General features: G+C 38.0%; 1 protein-coding gene across 1 annotated transcript in view; it reads right to left on the minus strand.

The window, feature by feature from the left end:
* The window catches only part of LOC135840728 (receptor-type tyrosine-protein phosphatase N2-like), a 30,803-nt gene that overhangs the window by 2,902 nt on the left and 4,171 nt on the right, over window positions 1-23,730 (minus strand). Inside the window, exons 2-27 of the mRNA XM_065357387.1 lie at window positions 22,666-22,776; window positions 20,137-20,190; window positions 19,716-19,773; window positions 19,447-19,578; window positions 19,213-19,315; window positions 18,324-18,489; window positions 17,133-17,264; window positions 16,477-16,752; window positions 15,485-15,615; window positions 14,264-14,333; window positions 13,322-13,377; window positions 12,403-12,512; window positions 12,210-12,293; window positions 11,992-12,071; window positions 10,166-10,230; window positions 8,710-8,816; window positions 8,529-8,615; window positions 5,491-5,570; window positions 5,025-5,092; window positions 3,377-3,574; window positions 2,492-2,658; window positions 2,241-2,397; window positions 1,240-1,356; window positions 481-678; window positions 188-354; window positions 28-81 (exon numbers count right to left, since the gene is read on the minus strand). Of these exons, the coding sequence (XP_065213459.1) occupies window positions 28-81; window positions 188-354; window positions 481-678; window positions 1,240-1,356; window positions 2,241-2,397; window positions 2,492-2,658; window positions 3,377-3,574; window positions 5,025-5,092; window positions 5,491-5,570; window positions 8,529-8,615; window positions 8,710-8,816; window positions 10,166-10,230; window positions 11,992-12,071; window positions 12,210-12,293; window positions 12,403-12,512; window positions 13,322-13,377; window positions 14,264-14,333; window positions 15,485-15,615; window positions 16,477-16,752; window positions 17,133-17,264; window positions 18,324-18,489; window positions 19,213-19,315; window positions 19,447-19,578; window positions 19,716-19,773; window positions 20,137-20,190; window positions 22,666-22,774 (3,026 nt within the window). The 5' untranslated portion in view covers window positions 22,775-22,776. The remainder of the gene's footprint in view (window positions 1-27; window positions 82-187; window positions 355-480; window positions 679-1,239; window positions 1,357-2,240; window positions 2,398-2,491; window positions 2,659-3,376; window positions 3,575-5,024; window positions 5,093-5,490; window positions 5,571-8,528; window positions 8,616-8,709; window positions 8,817-10,165; window positions 10,231-11,991; window positions 12,072-12,209; window positions 12,294-12,402; window positions 12,513-13,321; window positions 13,378-14,263; window positions 14,334-15,484; window positions 15,616-16,476; window positions 16,753-17,132; window positions 17,265-18,323; window positions 18,490-19,212; window positions 19,316-19,446; window positions 19,579-19,715; window positions 19,774-20,136; window positions 20,191-22,665; window positions 22,777-23,730) is intronic.

The raw sequence follows: 23,730 nt of genomic DNA on the forward strand, positions 1-23,730 counted from the left end.
ACAAGTATGAGAAATAATTTTGTTTACCTGCAATGCACAACAATTGGGCAAGAACGTCCCCTGAATGATTTATTGACTTTCCTAGAAAATTACAGAAACAGAAACTTAGTAGATTGTATGTACAAGTATATTGTAATTGTAAGCATACATAGGTAAAGTAAATGAGGTGGTTAGTAGGTTGATTTACCTGCGGAATTCGAGCAATGGTTTCGTAGCAGATGGGATACCACCTTCGGGCCATGTCAAAAAGTGAAACTGAGTCACTGTCCTGGTTTCAGTGGTTTTGACATTTTTCAAATAGAAACTACGCACCAAGAAGTCGTCGCACCAAATGTGTTCGCTGACTAGATGCACCTGAAGGGTAAAAGCTACATGACAACGCGTGTGTACTGTGTGCTACATGCTAGTTGCCAATTGCCATGGCTAATACATTGCATCTACTCATATCTGTATAGTGTATATCTTCTATACTTTACTTACTTCGTAAATGTCATACAGATGTGATCCATCCATTGGCCAGTATCGGTAACACATGGATGTATCATTCTCAACAAGTCGGGTCAGCATCACAATTACTACACATCCTTGCTCCCAGATCATTTGCCAAAAATCGTCAACTGTATTTTCTAGAGGACCCTGCGTTGCAATATAGGCCGCATTTCGAGGATCGTGATCAGTCTGACAACATGATGTAACACATAGGTATGTACTTTAGGGGTAGCGGATGCACATGTAAGCCTACTTTGCACAATGCACATATGCATACACGTATGTACATAAGAGTATTTACCTACTCATAGATATAGGGTGCACACCTTACAGAAACATCAAGGACCTCATTCCCCGAATATGTTTTTTTTTTTTTGGTAAAAATACTTATGTGCACTGTTTGAAAATGTGATAAGTCTACTTATAAATGGGTGTATGATCTATGGAATATCATACCAACCAAAATACTAGCAGTAAACATGAAACTTTTTTGTTGGTACTAATATTTCTACAAGAGTATGCAACTATGCATATGCACCTTATATGTGGCAATGTAGGTACTTGTTAGCATGTGTACCTATGTAGGTATATGAGTAGATACTCCTACTACTTGTGCATAATCTTATAGTCATTCAGAATGACTAATCACTAATAACTAATCACTGATTGGTAATCAGCTACACACTACAGACTACAGTGTACCTAGTTGGAGTTATACCTAGCTATAATACATATGAAATAAATGCTCACTATGGTGGATGCATTTATGTAATCAGATCCATTAACGTTGGATAGGGCATTCAATATGACTCTGGCATGATCGTACGGCAAAGCGTTCACATATCTGTTCTTACGCAGGTTTTCTTTCTAAAAAAAAAAAAAAAACAACAATAAGATTCTGGTTAGAGCTGGCTTTAAAATACATACATACATACATCTATACTAGTACACATGTACATGTGCAAGTAAAATCATAGATAGGTATGTGTATGATGTTGAGGCTGCAGCATTATCTTTTGAGTAGGTAGGAGCGAGTACTCGTAAAACATCTTTTGGTTATCTACTGGTATTGGAACTATCAAGGGCTCACATCTTAATCTCTCTCCAGGAACATTTGAGGAGGTACATGAGGTGGAGTGAGATAAGTCCAAATTCCTGCTCTAGTGCCTAGAGGTTTGCACATTCTGAAGCACTACCCTGAGGGTACTACCCCTTCTTCACCATGACATGGAAATTTTTGAAATTCAGTTCCATTTCATATGTTTTTGATCTAATTGTATTTTGTTGTCATTTTGAATTTGTATTCAAATACAGATTTTTTTTTCTCTTAGGTTTTCACATATATCTGACAAACTGTAGGTCCCAGTGAAAATCTGATGATAGTGATCTCAAAAATAATTAGATTCTCTACAGTTTTGTTGACATGAAATTTTTGTAAATTGCTCTGTTTTTGAACCACACTTCCACCAAGTGAACCTGTTCCAAATCCTAACACTTCATTTTTATTTCATTACGAGTGAAAGATAAAATGTCAATCTCACTCAAATTTTTACCATAAGTGAAGAACCCTTATGGGAACCTATATAATAGTTTTGAGCCACGTTTGTTCACTTGTAGAAGAGTAACAGCCATTCAAAGTTGAAATAGTGAAAACTCCATTCAGACTTCCCCCAAGTGCACCTTACAATTTTTTGCTTCAGTTTCAGGAAAATTTGATGTGAGTAGGTAATAGTGTCAAGTGTGTGACTCACCAGTTGTGCAATTGCTACAGAACACGGATCAGCATCATAAGCACATAATGCAGCCCATTCTGTATCAAGTCTAGCTTTGTTATTGAGATGATCTTCCATGTAAGCCAGCACCATGTGACCAGTAGTGATGTCCATGTTGGTCATTGGCTCTTCGCTCCTGCACACACAAATAGGCGCAAATGCTCATCACAATTAGCCATTTGGTAGGGGTACTATATAGGATAGGTATTGTACATGCTTGTGACACTCACCAAGATGATGTACTGGATCTGGAGGATGGACTGTTGTCTGATTCTCGAGATAAGCTGGTGATGCGTTGACCACCGGTGGCACTGGCTCCCCCAGCTGCTGTTGAGCCGCTTTCTGGTGACGATTTACGCGTCATCTTTGTTCGACATAGATCCTGTCCAGTAACAAACTAGAATATGTAAGAGTATGGGTAAGAGTATGCATACAAAAAATTGCAGTTGAGAATTATCCAATTTTCCATCCACCATACCTAACCTACAAGTAGCAAGTACCACCTATAGCTAATATGCACTTGTATTAGCCATTAAGTACCCTAGGAGCTAGGACTCACTCTAACCTACAAGTAGCAAGTACCACCTATAGCTAATATGCACTTGTATTAGCCATTAAGTACCCTAGGAGCTAGGACTCACTACAAACTACAGCACAGCCAATCATACCTCTACACCTGCCTATCTTACCTCTACACCTGCCTGGACATGGGCTTGCCAAAGCAGTGGCATAGCCAAGGAGGCAAAGGGGGCCTTGTCCCCCTCCCTTGTGAGCAAAAATTTGAAAGAAAACATGCAAAAATGGACGCTTTTTTGTTGTTTAGACCAATTTCTTCTGAAAATTTTCACTCTCACTTCGCTGGAGCAGTAACTTTACTTTTCTTTTCATGAAATCTCCACACATCACAATAGGTTTCCCAAAAAGTACCCCTTATTTTGATATTTCTTGCCTAAAAATCTGGTTTGGCCTCCTCCTTGAGAAAATCCTGCCTATGCCACTATGCAGTAGTGTAGCCAATTTGTATGTGTTGTACTGTTATGTTGAGCTAATACAAGTACACAATCCACAATTACACATAGGTACCTAAGTATATGACATAAGGCTACACTGCTTACTTGATAGTCTTTGCCGAATTCCTTGTCTGATGATGGCACAATTTTATGCAGTTTATCCTTCAACCTGGACTGTTTTTTGGTGCAGTAAAGCGCGACTGCCGAAACAAGTACTGCTCCTATTACACCGCATACAATGAACGTCAACATGTACAGGCTGTCATCAGTGTGCGACAGACGTGTGGCTGTTGGCAGCTTATCCTGTCCGCAAAAAAACCACCACATGAAATCAATTTTTATCAGCATGGCATAAACATAAACCCAAATGCAAACGCTTCATTTCAGCATCCACCACATCTACGTGTACATTGGGTGCATGTACATAGGTACCAATATGTGTACATACACATATATGAAAAGTGGTATTACGCAGCCCATACTAGATAAACCTCAGACTTTTTGCAACCCATCTGGACTATTTGCAGCCCAGTGCCTGGCTGCAAAAAGTTTGTTCTGTTTTCACTCACTACAGACATTCAAAAATGAGCCAACGCAGTATGTATATGAGGCAGAATACCACTGAAGACCTGCATTATCCGATTTTATGGACTTGGGGGGGGGGTTACATGCATGAACTATTCGAGTTCCTCACCTCTCTGGAAGTGAATGAAAACATTTTTTTGATGGTGGAAAAAGTCTGGGGAATATCTAAAAAACATACACTTGAGTGGGGAGCCCTCCTTAAAAATTGAAAATTCAATTACAAGCCTAAATATAAGTTTTCTCTCAATTAAAAGCCTAAATATAAGTCTTTCTTCAACCTGATGGAATATATATCTTCTTTTTACATCCCAGCAGTGAGCTACTTTGAGAACACATGGAAAAAAATCAAGCGCACTCCTGCTAGTGCAAACCAAACGTCGGTCCGCAAAAATTCACTGAAATGTTATGGGCTGCGTAATGTATGGGGGCAATCTATACATACATATGGTATCTACATAATGTATGTTATGTGCCTATTCCAAAGTATACATATCTGTCCCTTTCTCATCGTTTCACCTCATACCTAATGTATATTCTAGATGACGCTGATGCACGGCTAATAACTTCACCTGATACCCTGCACCTGCCTGCCTGCTTGCCTGTGTGAATATTGTGGTCATGTCACAAGTTGGCAAGCAAAATATGTACCTGTGTACACACTACAAATACACAATACATAACACCTATTGTCAACTGTGAATCTACTCGCAGGTATATGGTATACCTATTACCTAACTATTGCTACAGGTAGGTGAATTTCTATCAGCCATCACCTATACTCTGTATCATTTTACTCATATACTGTTTATGCTATGCTATGTTTGTGGCTGACTTTAACTGTACTCTAAGTACCTCTCTAACAGCAATCGTGTCATATTATGTAACGTAATAAGATACGTATGTACATAAATACCTATCGAGATGCTATCTTTTATGGCAGTGGCAGCGGCATTGGCACTATTATAGTCTAGAACTATGTAGATGTGGTGAAGGGAGAGAGCAGTCAGAAAAGCACAGGTGCGCAGGCGCTGTATAATGCTCTATTAACCAAAACCTAAGCTCAACTCACTGACTTGGACACGTTTACTCACTACTTGTTACTCATTACTGGTTACCTGTTAATGTTGTTGTGCTCATGCCCATACCCATACCTACAAGTATTACTTACCTTGTCACCGATGCCAACAGACGTGATATCGATGTTTAGATCGTTTTTAATTCTGCTTTTCAACGAATCTATCAACATGAAAAATTATGCAAATTAGATACCACCATTGCCAAACTACTTGTGGCGTCATAGCCCAAGTACAAGTAATTACAGTAGGTAGGTAGAGGTACAGGGTAGACAGAAATATCGGGTACCCCTAAAAAAGTTTTCTGCTAAATATTTCGGTTGGTCACAGTGAATGATAATAATGGTAGCACATGTTTGGTTGTTAAACTGGAGAGATAACATTTCACCAATCATATGCATCTATTTCACATTGCCAACCTATATTTTTAATGAAAAACTTTCTTAGGGGTACCCGATATTTCTGTCCACTCTGTACAGAACACACATACCTACTCGTATTTGTAAACACTCATAGAAAAGCAATAAGTAGATAATTAATTACATAGGTATAGGTACTCGCCTATTCTTTTTGCCAATTCTGATGCGTTCAACTTTTGTGTGTTTGGTCTGACTTTGAACAGTATTTCAGACACAGCCGTGCTGTTGAAACATAGGTACATATATTATTTGACTGCTGCATTAATGGGCTAATATGCAGGATGTGTACAAGTAAAGGGTTAGGGAATGGGACACTGCTTACTATGCCTAATTGATATGCAGTGTTACTATGCCTAATTGATATGCTGTGACAAGTAGCTGGTTGGGCACATGCACATACAGGGTGCCCAAAAATATTCAGTACCCCTAAAAAAAGTTTTCTGCTAAATACTTTGGTTGGTCACAGTGAATGATAATAATGATAGCACATGATTGGTTGTTGGACTGGAGAGATAACATTCCACCAATCATATGCATCTATTTCACGTTGCCAACCTATACTTTTAATGAAAAACTTTCTTAGGGGTACTTGATATTTCTGGACACCCTGTACATGTACCTAGCTACCTACATATTATTTGTAGGTATATCGCACCTCGGGAGTAATAAGGTGACATCTCAAAAAAGTGAAATTTTACAGGAGAGCAATTTTCTTTTTTTAAAAAACTTGATACATTATTTTCATCAACTTATAAGTAATTGTGAGGAATGAATAGCACCTCATTTTAAAGATCTGGTATCCTACCTTCATTTAGCATAAGAACACTTTGAAAAATAAAATCTAAAAGAGGAAATATTTCAATGATTGGAAAACATTTTTGAGTTGTAACCTTTCATTATAGTTGATGTGGAGGCGAAAGGAAGCGTCCAAAAAAAATTTCATGATATCAAAGTTGTAGAGAATTAAATTTCCAATCAACATTATGTCTTTAGTTTTTTTCTAGAGTGCTTAGTTTTTGAGTAATTCTCAAAAAACTGAAATTTCATTATATAAGGTAAGTGCAGCTAATTACGCCACGTTGCCAATTACGCCACTACCGCAGTTCTCATAGTAAACGGGTAGATGGCGCTGTGTGACGATTTGTAGGTGATTGTACTGTTAAAGCCAAGGTAGGAAAACCAAAAATATCACTGGACCAGATAATTTTCAGATCTGCGGCTCGCTTTTTTGTAAATTTGATGCCAAAAAAAAACGTCATGTTAAATTGACCACAGTTTGGAAACGTGCTGCAACTTGTAATAAGGGTGAAAACATTTTTTGAAGATATGTTTACTGTAGTAAATTTAATGCCGATTTCAATGCAATTAACAGTTTTTTGTTATTTCTCAATGTAAGTATCGAAATGTTGAAAAATATACAAAAGTACCAATGTTGAAAATGATGCCACTTTCACAAAACTCTTTTCAGGACTTTCACATATTTGACCAAAATGCTAAGAAATAATTTTTAGTGATGTTTTTATCAATAATTTTAAATAATTTTTTTTGGTGGTGGGGGAGAGTGGCGGAATTACCTGCATATGTTGATGAATACGCCACTTTGGTGAATAATTTTCAGAAATGGAGGGGTGGAATATGGGAAGGGGTAATGAAAAAAAATTTTTTAGGGAAAGGTAGCCAATAAGATGCCCAAAATGCCAAATGATTTTTACCAATGTTTTCATGGATTTTAAATGGTTTTTTGGGGTGGTGGAGTAATTACCTGCACCTGTTGATAATTACGCCACTTTTGTAAAAAATGTTCAGGAGGAGATTGACGGTATTGGGGGAGGGGTAAGAATAAATTTTTTTCGCAAAAGGTAGCTAATGAGATGTACTTTGAGGTGGTTCATTCACATTTTTGCCAAAGATGCATTTTAACCCCACTAAATGACCTCAAACCTTAGGGTGGCGTAATTACCTGCACTTACCTTATATGCAAATACATTTTTCTGAAAAGTGATCAATTTAAACATTTTTTTCCATTTGGTGTAAACCAATAAAAAATACACTTCTTGTGTCTATTTCTACCTGACAAACATTCAAAACAATCAAAACTGTTTAACACTTTGTATGTACGAAATTTGTTCAAAAAAGGTGGAGTTTTTTGAGATGTACCCTTATAACTCCAAACAACTTGCAATGTTGTTGGGATTTTGAGTTAGGCCATTTGGGTTTTTTACATGATCTAGATAATGTACCCAACTCAAAGTGTTATTTTTGGTCGAGGGGGGTCATAGTCATACAAGCCCCAAAAATGCAAAAACATCAAAATCAATTTTTTTTGAGATGTCACCTTATTACTCCCGAGGTGCGATATGTATTCTCATATAATTTTAATGCTTGTATGCCAGAAGAAAAACCAACTGGCCAGAGGAAATCTTTGGTAGGTCCAGGTAGGTACTCTCATTCCATGTTGTTCAAGTTATCATTCGGACCTCCACGTTCCCCAGAGCGCGCTAGCATCATGGTACGTGATAGGCTAGTGAGATTGTGCTCTTGGGTGTTTATTCTCAAAACAGGACTTTTCTTATCACGAAATTGGCATTTTAAATTTCGATGTTATATTTCCATTAATTCACATTAAATAAAACTAAATTTACGTGTAGTGAATTGTTTTGCGATCGTGCTATCGAGTAAATGTTGTGGTGAATTAAAATAACACTTGCAAAGAACTTTAAATTCATTTAATCGTGCAAATTTGTTTCATTCTTCTAAGCTCACTAAAACACTGTAACTCGTGGTAATATTCATTATTCACAATGTATCACGATATTAGAAGTCATATATTAATAAAAAACACTAAAAAAACACCGCAAAATTTACGAAATTAATGAAATATCGTTGAAAATTAATACGAGTATGAAATCGCCGAAGTTTGTGATAAAAAGTCCCGTTTTGAAAAGTAAACAACAAAGGCACAGAATATCACTGACCAATCACGTACCACGAATGCTAGCACGCTCTGGGGAAGGTGGAGGTCCGAATCCACAATCTATTCTGATTGCTGGATGGTACATGTACTAGCCACTAGGTGGTGTCTGGTTTCTGGACTCTGGTGTACTTTCTACTTTATGACTAACAAACCTGAGGACGAGGACAAGCTTATACTAGTTATTGTATTCATTACTGATTTCTTACTTCACTTCATACAGCGTATTTTCTGGCAACTTCAGCATCTTTTCAATCTCATCGATAATCCTCTGACCATCAGCTTTATTGTGAATCCTGCAAAGCAACACAAGCAAATAGGTATGAGTACAAGTAAAGAGCACTTGAACCTATGTAGCCCATCCAATTAGGTATTGTGATTACCACTTACGGTTCTTTGAGATGAATGTACGCGTAATCCACATCAACCACAGCGTAGTGATCTGCATCCTCAATATCTGAGGCAGCTGGTAAATTTGTCGGCAAGTGCTCGTCTTTCTGCAACATCAAACAGCAAACACGTCGTCACATTCCAGAAAAAATTCCCATTTTTTCTCACATTTTTTTTTTTTGAAATTGGCACTGTGTAGGCCAACATAGTAGGTTCCTAATGACCAAAACATTTTCACCAGTTCACTGCTACATTTCTGAAATACTTGTATGAGTACTCGTATTTTCCCACCAGTGGATATCAGTACTCAAGAAGAAAATAATTACAATTTCAAATTTGGCTGCTTATCCCAAGACAGATCGCAAGGGCCAGAGCCAAAAAAATTATGGTACCATTTTTTAGAAAAATATCTCTTCTTTGGGAATGTGTATATCTCTTCTCCACCTTCAGAAACATTCTACTCAGCTAAATTGATTTGTGGAAAATTTTCAATTTGAACTGAAGCTCTCTTCCAAATTTGATGGAAATAATTAGACTTTTTTCACAACTGGGTGCAGAGGGCACCTATTAGTACTTGTATGTACATATAAATATTCTAGGGGGTAAACTCGTAACTTTTTTCTAGATTAACCAGCAAACTCATAACGTTTTGACAAACTCGTAACCTTTTTAGGACGTGACTTTTCGATGAGGTGCCATATGAATCTACAAGGTGTGGGGAGTCTACTGGCAAAGTTTGAGCAGGGACATGAGATTGCCGTTTATACACTTTCTCTTTTGACTCAATTTTCAAATGAGTACATAGCCTAATTATTATGTATAAGGACATGAGGAAAAGGTGTTTATTGCCAAGAATGCCAAGAATCATTTTTTACGTTCTGTTTGGTGATTCTGGTGGTTGAAGATGTCCTCTTTCACATGGCGTGGTCAAAAATCGTCTAAAATAAATTTTTGACTGCTCAATTTTAATTTAGAGTTGATTATACAGGTCCGAATTTTCGTGTTTTTCAGTCTAAACAGTGATTTTATGGGAAAAGTATGCATCCTAGGGAAAAAATGCAATGAAGGAAATTGTAGAGAATAAAATTTTCTTTCTGCTTAGAGCCGGTTATTTTTCTGTGGGATGCTTTGTTAAAAAGCTATTTGCGAAAAACAGAGACGTATGGGACTTTTGAAAAAAAGCTTTTCTGAAAAATTGATGTTTCGGCAATGAGATACCTCTCCACAGGTCACCCAAAAATCAAGTTAACGAATATAACGTGGCCTAACATCGAGTACTATCAGGCCTATGGGATGATGCGTCGAGCGCATGCACAGCAACGAAGTTACAGGTGGGACGTGAGTTTGTATTTTATACAAAACGTTATGAGTTTACCTGTATGCGGCTATATATATACTTGGTACACTAGCTGTGTAGCTATAGCTGTGTATTTGTTTGCAATTCGCATATACATACCGGTTTGCCGAGGTAGACGTTTGTGATGCGAATTCCATGTGTTAAATCACCTGGATTACTGTTTTCTGAACGACAGTATCGGAAAGCACGAGAAAATGAGAAAAAAATTAATAAGGACATACATTGTGTTTAATTTTTGTTTTTCTAACTATTCATCCTAGGATGATTTATTGTGTAGTGCGTAGTTATGTAGGTATTTTTATTGTACGGGGTGCCCAGAAATATTGAGTACCCCTAACAAAGTTTTTAATTAAAAATATAGGTTGGCAACATGAAATAGATGCTTATGATTGGTGGAATGTTATCTCTCCAGTCCAACAACCAATCATATGCTATCATTATTATCATTCACTGTGACCAACCAAAGTATTTTAATAGAAAACTTTTTTACGGGTACTCGATATTTCTGGGCACCCTGTAGGTTCCTCATACTACTACATAGGAGGTACAGGGTGCCCAGAAATATCGTGAACCCCCAAGAAAGTTATTTCAGTTGGTCACAGTGAATGATACAAGTAATAATAATAATGATAGTGCATGATTGGTTGTTGGACTGGAGAGATGACATTCCACCAATCATACACATCTATTAAACCGTTCACATTGCCAAACTATATTTTTAATGAAAAACTTTCTGTGGGGTTCATGATATGTATTTATGTCCACCCTGTAGGAGGTATGCCTATACCTACTTGTACACTACATACTCAAATTTAGTGAGATTTTGAGAACTGTCATTGTATGTAGGTGTAGGTATCATGTAAGTATTTCCTCTCCCTATACTCACCCTTACGACTATTTTTGCCTTGAGAAAGTGCTCTCACTGTTTGAAATATATACTCAAGTAGGTATAGGTATACCCATGGACTATCCCCAAAAAATGATGATTTTTTCACTTTTCTAATTTTTTTAGGGTTCCCCCAACAAGGGGAACCCTATTAAAATCACTATAAAGAATTCTTCAGTACATCATGTTATTTAGAAAGGTGTCTTATGTGTTGTGTATTACGCTAGACATAAGACACCTTTATACTCATACTTGCCAAGTCACTTTCACATTTTTCAACAAAACTCTTTGCTAAGCATTTTCAACATCAGTTTTATCAGCCAACAATTTCTAGGGTTCCCCCGATTAAAATCAAAGAGAATGAGTATTTTTTTTTAAATTATCGTTTTGAACGTTTGTTTGAGGTCAAATATGTAATTTGAAAACCTACTGCAATTTGCGAATATTTGTTTTGTCAATAGTTTTATGCCTAAACAGTGAACATTTCATGAAAAAACTGTCAAAATGTGGACACTGAAGATTTTAAAAATAAATTCAAATATTTAGGATAACAAATGGCTTTTTTTCTTATTTTTTGTTTCTTTCCCAGGATGTTAAAGAAAAGAAAACCAAAAAACTAGATGCCCGAATCAAATATTAATTTTTTAAATTTTTGCTTTCAAATTTTTGATTAATCAAAAGACTAATTAACGATTTTGGATTTATATTTATTCCTGTGTAGGGTAAAACAGAATTTTCAATGTGAAAAAAATAAATGGCTGTATTTTTTTATCCAAATCTGGGGAACCCTCTTGCCAGGTCCCGCGGACCTCGTTTCATCATCAAAGTTGTGAATAAATAATGCATACTCACTGCCCCACATACCACAGTAGCTGATCTACACTCTGCATTCATATCTGTAATTTATCTACCCATAGGCCACAACCCACACTCTTGTAGATAATAGTGAAACTCATGTTCTTAAGCTTAGGTATACGCTTATACAGCACCTATCTAGAACTACTTAATTAAATAATTAATCGTAATAACCATGTTTTACCTATGAGACGTTTAATTTCGGCTGCTGAAGGGTTCAACATATTCTGTCTGATTTTGAATATGACTTTATTTCCTTGAAACCTGCAAGCGCATGTAATTAATGGTTGGTATGCAGGTGCAATGCTGGTAGTAACACGTTATGAGATACTTATTGCATACGATATGTATGCATATTTATTCCTACTATTTACTATTTAGGACCTAGACCCTTTTACTTACTTCCTTTGAGAAAATATTCCAGGTGGAAAATTGAAAAGTTTGGTCAGTTTACCAACTAACTGAGATACGGCTGATTCGCTCAAGCTGCTTGACAAAATCAAATAAACAATAAAAGTAAACCTCATTCACTATAGTATGTATGAATCATACCACTACTGACTACATGGTAGTCTTGCTTGAATGCGAAACTCACTCGTGATTCGTTTCTATTGTCACATACGATGGATTTTGGTCCAATGCTAGTAACCTACTCACGTAAGAGTTCTGCTTGTAATTACCAGGAACATATTCGTACGACGGATTCTAAATAGGAAAAAAACGTATATTTTATTATTCAAGTAGGCTGGGCGGTCAAAGGGGGGGCAGTGGGGCAGTTTGCCTGGGGCCCGAGCTTTCCAAAGGACCTGGCAAAATGAGAGCTCATGATGAAAGAAAAACAGTATTTTTTACTTCTCAAAACACAAATTTTCAAAAGCGTTTGCCTTTGCTTCACTCCGGCTTGTTTTCTTATCTTTTTCCACATCAAAATGGAAATTTCTAAAAAAAAACAAAAAACAGTTGGTTTTGAAGCCAAAAAATTAACTTCTCACAAAAAAAATTGTTTTATGCCTCTCAGATTATAAATTTTCAAGAGCTTTCTGGGTTGTTCTGTTTTCTTTTTCAAAATCAACTTCCTTCAAAAAAAAACATTTGAATTCTACTGTTTTAAAAGACAAAAAAAAACCTTGCATTTAAAAAAAACTTGTTTTTAGGCATTTTGAAGAAAAAATTTTGAAAAGCTCTCGCCTTCGCTTTACTCGGGCAAATTTGTTTCTCATTTTAATATAAACAAATTTCACATTTTGAGACCTCCAAAAATTAAAAACAAAATTAGATAAAAATTTTCATAAGACACATTATATTAATTGGAAAATTGATATTTTTCTCCCGCATCAGTGGGCAAATTCAGTCAACACCCTCCACACCCCCTCCAAAACTTCAATATAGCTTCTGCTTTAGAAATGGGGCCCAAAATGATATTTGCCCCAGGCCCGCATCGGCTCTCAATGGCCTGTAAGCAGGTAGGTAAGGTACAAATGGCGGCAAGTGGCGCACCAGTTAACAACACTTACCTGAAAAGTGGGATATGTATCACTGAAGACATCTTTCAGTACTCTTCTTTTAAATCCTGAATAATTAAATGAAGAAAACAGTGTTGAAATACAAAATATGTATGAAAAAAAAACATTACCAACATATACTCGTATCAGTATTCAGTATTCAGGGTTGACATCTCGTGGCGGCGCCACCATCGACTTGCTGAAAGGGGGACTTTTTGTAGAGAATCACATTTATTCGCATCTCGACAAGTCGAGTGTGCGCATGTGGAAGCGTGCGTGAGTATGGAAATGTCCCCCTTTCAGCATGATAACACGTGTTTCATGCATTCCACCACTAGAGTGCAACACTTGTTTGTCTACACCAAATAGTGTTTCAAGCTACACCTACACATCTAGAGATGTTTGCCTGGTGCCTTCAATATCAACACGACATGGCGCGGATCAGCACACAATTTTTGGAAAGAGCTTGCAAATTTTGTTAAGGCCATAAAGGACTTTATTTTTCAGTGAATTAGTACCTAGTACCTACCTATGTGTACCATATTTTGTAAGAAGGCATGCTTTCTAAAAAATGAAATGCAAAGTATCCATCGGGTGGTTTTTGTTTACCTACATCCTGGTTCTACGAGTATATAGGTAGGTACCTACAGTATGTATTTGATAAGAATAAGAATGATGATGAAAATTAATCCAGAAATTTGATCATTCGAATAGGTATTGACTGTTTTAAAGTGAATTTTACTGGCCAGCTGGCCGAGTAGACGCCTACTTTGAATTTCTCCATCAGATCGCAATCACCAAATTTTGGTTATGTGTTAAAATTGCAGACACCTTGTCCAGTTGGTTCCTCTATAGCTGATAGGCATACCCTACACCTAGACAGTCGCTATTTTCTACTTGTACTCTATGCTTATGTACATGTAGCCTATTGCCTATTGCCTATTATCCGCTTACCGTTGGATAGATTTCCATCTTGGTTGCCACTTGTCCCATCTTGCTTTATTTTTTCCTGTGTATTCACATTCTGTACAAATTACAACCACATTATATGTATACATATGTATAGGTAGGTAGGTAGGTAGAGGTACACGTATGAGTAGGTATTTGTGTATGTACCTACAGGGTGCGCAGATTTGTTGAGTAGGTACCAATACCTGTACTGCACCAGTGCACCTCCAAAGAAGTTTTCTGCCAAATGTTTGGATTGGTCGCAGTGAATGATACGAGTAATATAATTGAGTAACTATGTACATAATTAAGGTAATGATAGTGCATGATTGGTTATTGGACTAATGTAAGGTGAGGTGATAACATTCCACCAATCACACACATACGCATCTATTTATCACCATTTGGCATACATGTGGCCAACCTGTATTTTTACTCATTATTTAAAAAACTTTCTTGGGGTAGGTAGGTAGGTAGGTAGGTACGTAGGTGCTCTATACTTTTGCGCACCATGTATGTCTATTGTCTATGTATCTAAGCATAAAGTACTCGGATTGTGTACTACGAAATACGAATAGGTACTAGTAGATAGGCTATGTAGGCAATCAATCATCTAATTTGGTAACCTAAGCATGTACATTGTACATTGTACAAATACTACAGGTACCTACCTGTGGCTGTGTGTTCATTCAACTGAAGTGTACAATATACAATGTACATGGGTAGCTATGTAGGTGTCTTATCTACTACCTATTATTCGATAAGTACGAGTATTTGAATTGGGCCTGCTCTTGAGATTTTTTTCTCAAATACTCGTAAGTAGGTAGGTTGGAACTTAGCATGTTGCTGGTACTCAGGTAAAAAAGATGTGCAAGGTGAGACCGAATGAAATTGAGACTGGGTAGAGGTGTCAAGGGTCTACACAATGTAGTGACTACATGTGTAGTTAGCCTATCTGATAAAATGAAACTACATTTAAGTAGACTAGAAATATATGAGTACAGTACACCAAATACCATTTGGCTAATGCTAATGTTAGGTAACAACTCCATTGATCACTCGCCATTTGGCAGTGGAAAATTCTCTGATCTTGGCCATATTGGCCATGGTTTGGTACCACACCATACTGTAAGATGTAGGCCAAGACTAATGCTAACAATAACCCTAGGGATAACAATAACTATATAGGACATAGGTATAGGTGGTACATTACATACAAGTATTTACCCCAAAAGCGTAATTATTCACTTTATAATATGGTCCAGGCTTCTTGACATCGAGTCGTTCGCTGCGCTGGAAGCCAAATATTTTGCCTCCATACTGATCCAGAATTTTATTGTAAACGTTATTTTGATATTCTGAAATGCAATAATATGCTTAAAACACAACATAAAGAGAATTACTATTGGTATTAGGTAGAGAGGTACAAGTAGCCCATACATTTGTACAGGGTGCTCAGAAATATATATTGTGAACCCCCGAGAAAGTTTTCTGTCAAATAAGTCATTTTGGTTGGTCACAGTGAATGATGCATACGAGTAATACTGATAGCACGTGATTGGTTGTTGGACTGAGAGGATAATTGATAACTTTCCACCAACCATATGCATCTATTCTATTTCGCATTGCCAACCTATATTTTTACTTAAAACTTTTTTAGGTGTTCCCGATATTTCTGGGCATCCAGTATAGTTTCAGGTACATAGGTACACTTATAAGTAGGTAGGTGGGTTATAAAGAGGCGGTGTGGGCGCAGGTGTGACCTTCTAGCAATGCTGCAACAAAATGAAAAGCGTGAGGATTGGTGAAACTTTGTAAGATTCCCTGCTTGATTCTACTTTCATCTTTTCACTTTAGCTACAGCTGTTGTGTTGGAACTGTTTTTGAAAAAACTGCCAAAAATTCACAACTGAGTGACCAAATCAAAATTCTATTCAAATGGCACCAAGGTACGTAGACCTATGTACTACTACATAGGTAATCATTGAGTGGCTTGGGCTATTTGGTAGTCGGATTCTGAGAATTGGAAAGCCATCAACACTGCACTGTGACATCAATCACCAACAGCCAACAGCGTTGAAAATTTTCTGCTTTGTTGGTAAAAATGTGTGCTAGCCTAAGCCCTAAGCCATATGGCAAGAACACCAGAGCCAGCATTGCCATCGCACCAGCACAGTGCCGCACTAAAAATACTTGTAAGCTATGTAAAATCTTCTTACCAGGCTTCTTTCCCACAGTCATGGCACCAGCTTCGCTATAAACTTTGGCGTTTTCACCAGCTTCACCTCCGTTATCGAATGCTTTCTGCAAGGCTAATAATTGATCGTACACATCAGGCTGGTTAATGCCCGCGCCACCCTCCTCGTTGATGTCCTCGTCATCATCATCGTCCCCTCCACCTTCTTGGTTTTTGTCGTTCAAATTAGAGCCAATGGCAGGGAATGATTGTTTCTGCACGTCGATAAATTCTTCGTCTGCCATTTTGAATTTGTCTCCTGCAAGTTGAGCCAAGAGCCAACTTAACTATGGTACTAAGAGTATCTAGTTCTATATATACACTGTAGGGTGGGTTGCAAAAAAAAAACATCAGAGAATTTTAAACAAATTTAGCAGAAAAAATTCAGGGAGGTGTCTGGTTTTCAATTCACAGCCTGTATTTTGGAAATTATCTGAGCCAATTTTTTGGTCGTTGTTGCCTTTGGTTCTTCGAAGCTGGCAATTATGATGGAAAAATGTTGTGCCCGCAACTGCAACTGAACAGTCCACCTGCGCATTGCGCAATGTGTTTATGTTGGCTAAGCAGCAAGCTGGCCAGCCAACAATTGCCAATGATGGCGAGAATCAAGGGGGGGGAACTGAAGAGAAAATTACTCACGATTACGAAGTGGCAAGTACAACGGCGTGCCTCTGTATCGAGAAGATGTAGATTTGAAATTTTTCTTATACACTTCTGATTTTAATTTAGACGATTGCGCACGCAGTTGATTCAATAATTCGGTCTCATAATCTGAAAAATGAAACTGGTAAGTAGTGTGTAGTGTACAGCCAAATACATATATATGAGAGGGGTTTTGCGATAAGGGCCCTTGTGGTGATATTTCGTTTTTTTCAGGAGAGAGAAAACATCGAATCGCTTTGATTTTTTCAATTTTTTTTTTTGATTTTCGGGTGCAGTGTTGTCTTGCGCATAGTTAGGTTGGATGGGAAATTTTGACGAAATTCGTTCATCATCGCCTGATATCCGTGATTTAGAAAAGGGACCTTGTGGTGAACAGTCGAATTTACACAACATTACAGACTACCCCGCAAAAAAATACCGAGAAATTCGGATTCCCCATGAAATTTTACATAGGTAACAACAATAAAATACTTTTTCCATCTACCTTTTTTTTATTTTTTTTTTTAAATCAAAAACAAACAAAAACTTTGTTTTTCAATTTCCCAAAAATGTGAGTTTTTGAGTATTCATGTTCAAGTAATATGTAGATGAATTAGGTACTTAGTTATGTATTAGGTATACTATTGTAGGTAGGTAAGGTAGGTAGTGAGAATTTGTGTTATTTCCCACATTGTTTTTATTACAGGTAACACTTCAACAAGTTTATACTCATAATCATGTTTCGGGCTATTCTTACAAAACTTTGAAGAAAATTGGTTGGTTTTTGGAAAATTTCGTTCATTTTGACAGCTTTTCTTTTTTTTGAATGTTTTTACACCTACCTTACGTACCTACCTAAGTTAGGTAAAACTTTTTTACCCAATTTTCATCTCAAACATGACCAAAATTAATTGTTTTTCAACTCTACTGATACGCACACCATGGTAGGTAAGTAGTAGTACTAAGTACTTGTACATATGTGATAGGCACTCATAGCCTGATTTTATGCTGGTTAGAAATATTCACAATGACAACAATGTGTTTTGTAACTGAGTTGGATCCTTCTTGTACAAGTTTGTTCTTGTACCAAGGTATAGCTGTAGCTACCATACAATAACTACATATTATCTACATTTATGTACATGGCAACTGGTAGGTAGTACAGGTATATTGTTGTATGAAGCTTACCAGGTGTTTGTTGAAGTTGAACAACTGGCACACTTTGCCTTGTGTTATGCTGATTTGTATGCAAACGAGCCGCATCCAGTTGATCATCTGGCGCGTATCTGATAATCCCTTGGTTGTCGCTATTGGCCGCATTAGCTAGTGAATTTCGATCAATACTGCTCCCATCCTGCATTTTAATGCAAATACATATATGGTAAGTTCAGTACAGTGTGAACAAAAAAAAACCAAAAAATTTTACCTAGCTGATAGTGGCCAATTGGGCATTATTTGGTTCACAAGTAGGCCTACACTAGACTAGACTAAACTAGATAAGTACAAGTACTTGACAGTAACACCACATAAGGTTATTAATAAGCTAATGAGAGAAGAGACGAGATCGGCTCAATGTTGATGGAGAATAACCGCTACTTTTTCTCTGAAAAAAGGTGCGATTTTGAACACTGTCTTCACCCCTCATTCAGTGGTTCGCCTTATTTCACATTGATGACAACCAATCTATGTTTCACAAAACTTTTCAGATTCACTTACTCTTTGGTCAAGTTCTGAACCACTGGCCTGTTCAGTGAGGTTCCTTTTTTGACTGCGCAATTTTATTCATTCAACGTGACACAGCTCAACAAGCCTACATTGTAAGAGTACCTACCTAGCCAGTAGGTTTATCACCTACCACCTACCTATGCTAAAATGAGTAAGCGGGTTGCCTATTTGTATTTTGTAAATCATTGCAACTGGCTGTCGTTGCAATTCGCAAAATGCAGGAAAGCAATATATGTATGTACATAGGTAGAGGTACTATGTACTACGTATGTTTAGAGCTAGACCAGTGCTGTTGCCCCATTTGTAGTGTTTTAGTGTAACTATGTGTAGCCTATCAAAATTGGATACAAACCGTGTTTTGCTCCGCCTGTCCATATCGAAGTAGACGTATAGGATCAGTCATTTCTTGCTTCAATATTTGATCGCATATTTCTGCATCCGCGTCATATTGTACTCTGTAAGCGACAAAATATGTAAGTACGAGTAAAATTACAAGTACAGTACATAGATAGGCAAGTGCGAATATATTAGACACGAGCACCCAGTACTCAGTACTCAGTACTTGGTACTTGCTAGCACTACTCACCCAGTTCTCATCGAGTAGAGCTGCATTTGAACGATACATTGAGTATACGAGTGCTTCCATGTGAAACCCAGTAGTCTGAGCTGCTCTAAAAGTTGCTTCAAATTTTCCAAATCTTCGTATTTAAATTTATACCTGCGCAGAAATTGTGTTCCTATGATCGAATAGCAAAAGCAATGCGAACAGATCGCCATATGGCATGGCTCAAGGTTGTCACTCGCCAGCATCAACATACGAGTATACGAGTAAATATAGCGTGAATGCACACTCACCTGTGCAAATTCTGCGCACCAGATGTGTGCTTATAAACGCACCTTCCGAAAGCCGAGTCTGAAATCAAAACGCATACAACTTGTAGCTAAGTAAGTACTCGTAAGTAAGGTAGGTAATTAGGTAGGTCGGTAGAGGTACCACCAAAAGAGCGAGGTATAGCGATAGTGGCGTGGTGTGGTGTGGTGTGGTGCAGACCTACCCATCGCCCAGTATTGCCAGTATACCTACTAGTAGGTAAGGTACCGATATATCCCTATTCCTCAACACAAACAAAACAACAAAAACTACATGGGTAATCACCACCAGATTTGGGCAATAGAATGACCTTTGTTCTCGCGTGAAAACTAGACAGTGGCAGTACCTTACAAGAGTGTGGAGTTGAAGTAGGTACCTAAAATTTTTGGTCGTACTCATACTCACCATTGTAGCACCATTCTGTGTTCGAGTCACACAATGAATTCGAGTATAAACATCCTGAAAACAAAAAAGCAAATAGCGAGTTAGCGACAATGACGATAAAAGTACAATTAGTAAGTATTCGTAAAATTAGCGAGCATAAGTATCAAGGTCGAGTTCGACTTTGTGATTTTTGGCTCTTTCCGTTGATCCGTTGATCAAGAAATACGCGTACCTAGCTACCTACGAATACGTCTATTGGGAGTTTACGACTCGACATTATCAAGAAACCGTGTGTACGAACAAATTTTCGCAAACTGAAAAGAATGCATGTGGATCGGAAGTGGATGTGTAATTTGAAAAAGCAGCCCAGTGCCCTGCCCTGCCGCTACCACCAAGTGAATAAACTGGATTGCGACAACGACCGATGACGGACGATGAATACAAATGACAAGTACATATCATCTCGATCAAGACGTGTTTTTCATTTACTTGTTCTGCCCACCACTGTATAATACGAGTAGGTAGGTAGGTAGGTAGGTAATTTTTGGCAAGTTCGGAAATACGAGTAACGTAGATTTCAACCGACTCAAACGTTAAACGTCAGATAAAAATCCAACGTTCCGCTGGCTGGCTGGCTGGTTGGCTGGTGAAAATTTGCAAGTCGTAAGTCTCAATTCAGTGTTATGACAGTCTTTGCGCACATGTACATAGGTAGGTAGGTAGGTATGTAGGTAGGTGGGTAGGTAGATACATACATACGAGTATGTACTTTTAATGAAAATGAAACAACTTGGCGCTGCGGCTTGAAAAGCTAACGATAGCTAACTGTAAGTGGCTGCCAAGTGCGAACCAAAAAATTAAAACCCGAAAAACAACGAACGAGGATACGATGCTAAATGAAAACGGCAAACGGCAAACGGCAAACGCCTCCGCGAGCAGCGATGACGTAAGATTGCCGCGTAAACGCAATGGCATTATTTGCGAGTATACCCAGGAGTAGGACCTGCAATAGGTACACACCTCGCCACCTCGCCTCAACGCCCACGTCACGTTTTCCTTCTTTTTCTTCTTTTTTATCGCAGCCGCAGTCACAGCCGCCATACCGCGTATCTGTCGGCGCGGCGTGGCGTACTTATACACCGCTCGTACCTATAGGTACAAATTATGTATTGCTATTTGCTACCTGTACCTTACGTATACCTTTACCGACGTCACCAAATGGCAAGTGGCGAATACCGAATACCGAATCAAAAGTCACACTAGAAAAAATACGAAAGTACTCGTACCTAATACACCGCGGAACGCCAAGTACCGGGTGTCCAAGAATAAGAGGTTTGCAGATGTTCTGGATAAGCCAAAATAAGAAAAACATTTCCAATTCCACAAGTTGAATTTGAAAAATCGAATAACAATCGAAAACACGCGCTTTCGAGTTACCTATTGTTCTTTTTCTTTTTTTAAAAATTAGTTCGCCAAATGACGAAAACAAAATAAATAAACGCGCGTTACATACTAACAAACAACATTTAGGCAGATCTGCGTAATTTGGTTTCAATGCAAAATGAAAGATTCTCTCCCGTTTCATCGGATCAATCGCTCAAACGCCCATTTTATAAATGATTATTCAATTTTCCAATTTTCAAGCGGGGAATTTTCTTCTTCTTTTTTTTTTGATAACATCAAAATCGCGTATTCTTGAACACCCGGTAGGTAGCGGTAGCGTTAGCGATGATAACTCGTAGCTCATTTTCGCTTTCGCTTTCGCTTTTGCTTTCGCTCGTAAGATACCTACGTAAGAAAATTACGCACCCATCACAAAAACTATCCCACGTCCAACAAATACTCGTACGAGTATATCTACAGTATCTAGCTGTACGTAAGAATGAAGGCGGCATCCGCATCGGCATGCCAAAGTCGAAAACAATGCTCAGAAACATGCGGCGCGGCGCGACGCTCTAAAAGCGAAATTAACCGGGTAGTTAAGTACTTTGGCTCCTGAATTCTCGCCTGTCGCCTCGTCTTACCGAGCTGTTTTCCATACCCACCCATCCATACCGGTACCTATTCTTTTCCCATTTCCCATTACTCGTACCTACTTTGATGTTTTCAACATTCGCCTTCAGTCCATTCGCCCTTCACCGAAGCGGAGCGGACAAGATGATTCGGCTAAATGACACAAACCTAAACCATAAATACTAGTACATCTACATAGGTACACATACCTAGCAGAATATTATGTTTCTGCGTTCTGTGAAACGTAAGCTACGTCTACGTACGTCGTACATATCCCCTATCGAACAACTACTAATACCATACGTACTCGTACGTACAATACTAACATGTAACGTACGAGTACATATATGTATGTATTACCTATGTACCATTGTACCTATGTAAATACATAGGTAGGTACTAATGATAAGTACGAGTACGTACGAGACGTACATTTATGTATGTACTCGTAGTCGTACCTCGTAGTCGTAGGTACATTTGCACTTTGATTACGATAACGATAACGATAACGATAACGATAACGATAACGATACGTACCAACATTTCCTTCGGCGTTGGCGAGTTTTAAAGACAGCAGCAGCGACAACAAGGCGACCCATTCAAATAGCAGAATACTCAACTGTTTCTCACCTCGTCTTCTGCTCATGTCTGTAAAAATACGAAATTACGAGTGGTACGAGTACACGTTGAAATGCCAATTTGAATAGCAAAATCAGACAACAAAAAAACAGCAAAAATGCAAAAATGCAAAAAAAATCACCGCCCAGCAATTCATGTATGTACCTACTCGTATGTAATTTTGATTTCCGAACAATTTAGAAGTGGCGATCAACTTTTCGCACCAAGGTATCTACTTACGAGCACGAGCAATGGAGTATTCCAGAACCTCCAGCTCCAGCAGGTACCTACAGTTCTACACAATCAAACGTGGACTGTGGAAACACTCCCGCCAGTCGCTATATATAGGTGATGGAGCGATCATCTCTAAGTAAGTAATCACTAATCAGCGTTGGCATACCTACGAGTACGAGTAGCACTCCTACATACTCGTAGACGAATAAAAACTTGCACAATTTGTAAGTTAGGAGCAGATTCCTTGGTGAGCCGAAAAAAAAAAATAAAAAAATAAAAACTTGCAATCTAGATCTAGGTGCCCCTGCCCACTGCGAGTTGAAGTTAAATAATGATGACCAAATATTATTCGCATTTATAAATAGGAGACCAAATTTGTCAATTGCTCAAATTCGATGACGCCTTAATACCAATAGGGTAAATCGCCAGTGGTTGACACATCTCAGGACGCTTTTTCACTTAAAAAATTTTTTTCTCCTATGCATATGTTTTTTTTTGAAAATAAGTTGGTATAAGATATGTCCCCACTCCTTGCCGTCATTTTGACTTATATTTCATCAAAAAAGGACACTACTGTGACCTTCAAATTATTTTTTGAAAATGACAACTTTTTTGCCCAGTGATTGACAACCAACAACTAGTGATTGACAACCCAGTGATTGACATGTCCAGTAATTGACACCCCAGTGATTGACATACTGAAATATGCAGGAAAACATGTACCATGTACCTATACCTACTTCAAAAACT

The sequence above is a fragment of the Planococcus citri genome, chromosome 3 (genome assembly GCF_950023065.1).
Source record: "Planococcus citri chromosome 3, ihPlaCitr1.1, whole genome shotgun sequence".
NCBI classification, from domain to species: domain Eukaryota; kingdom Metazoa; phylum Arthropoda; class Insecta; order Hemiptera; family Pseudococcidae; genus Planococcus; species Planococcus citri.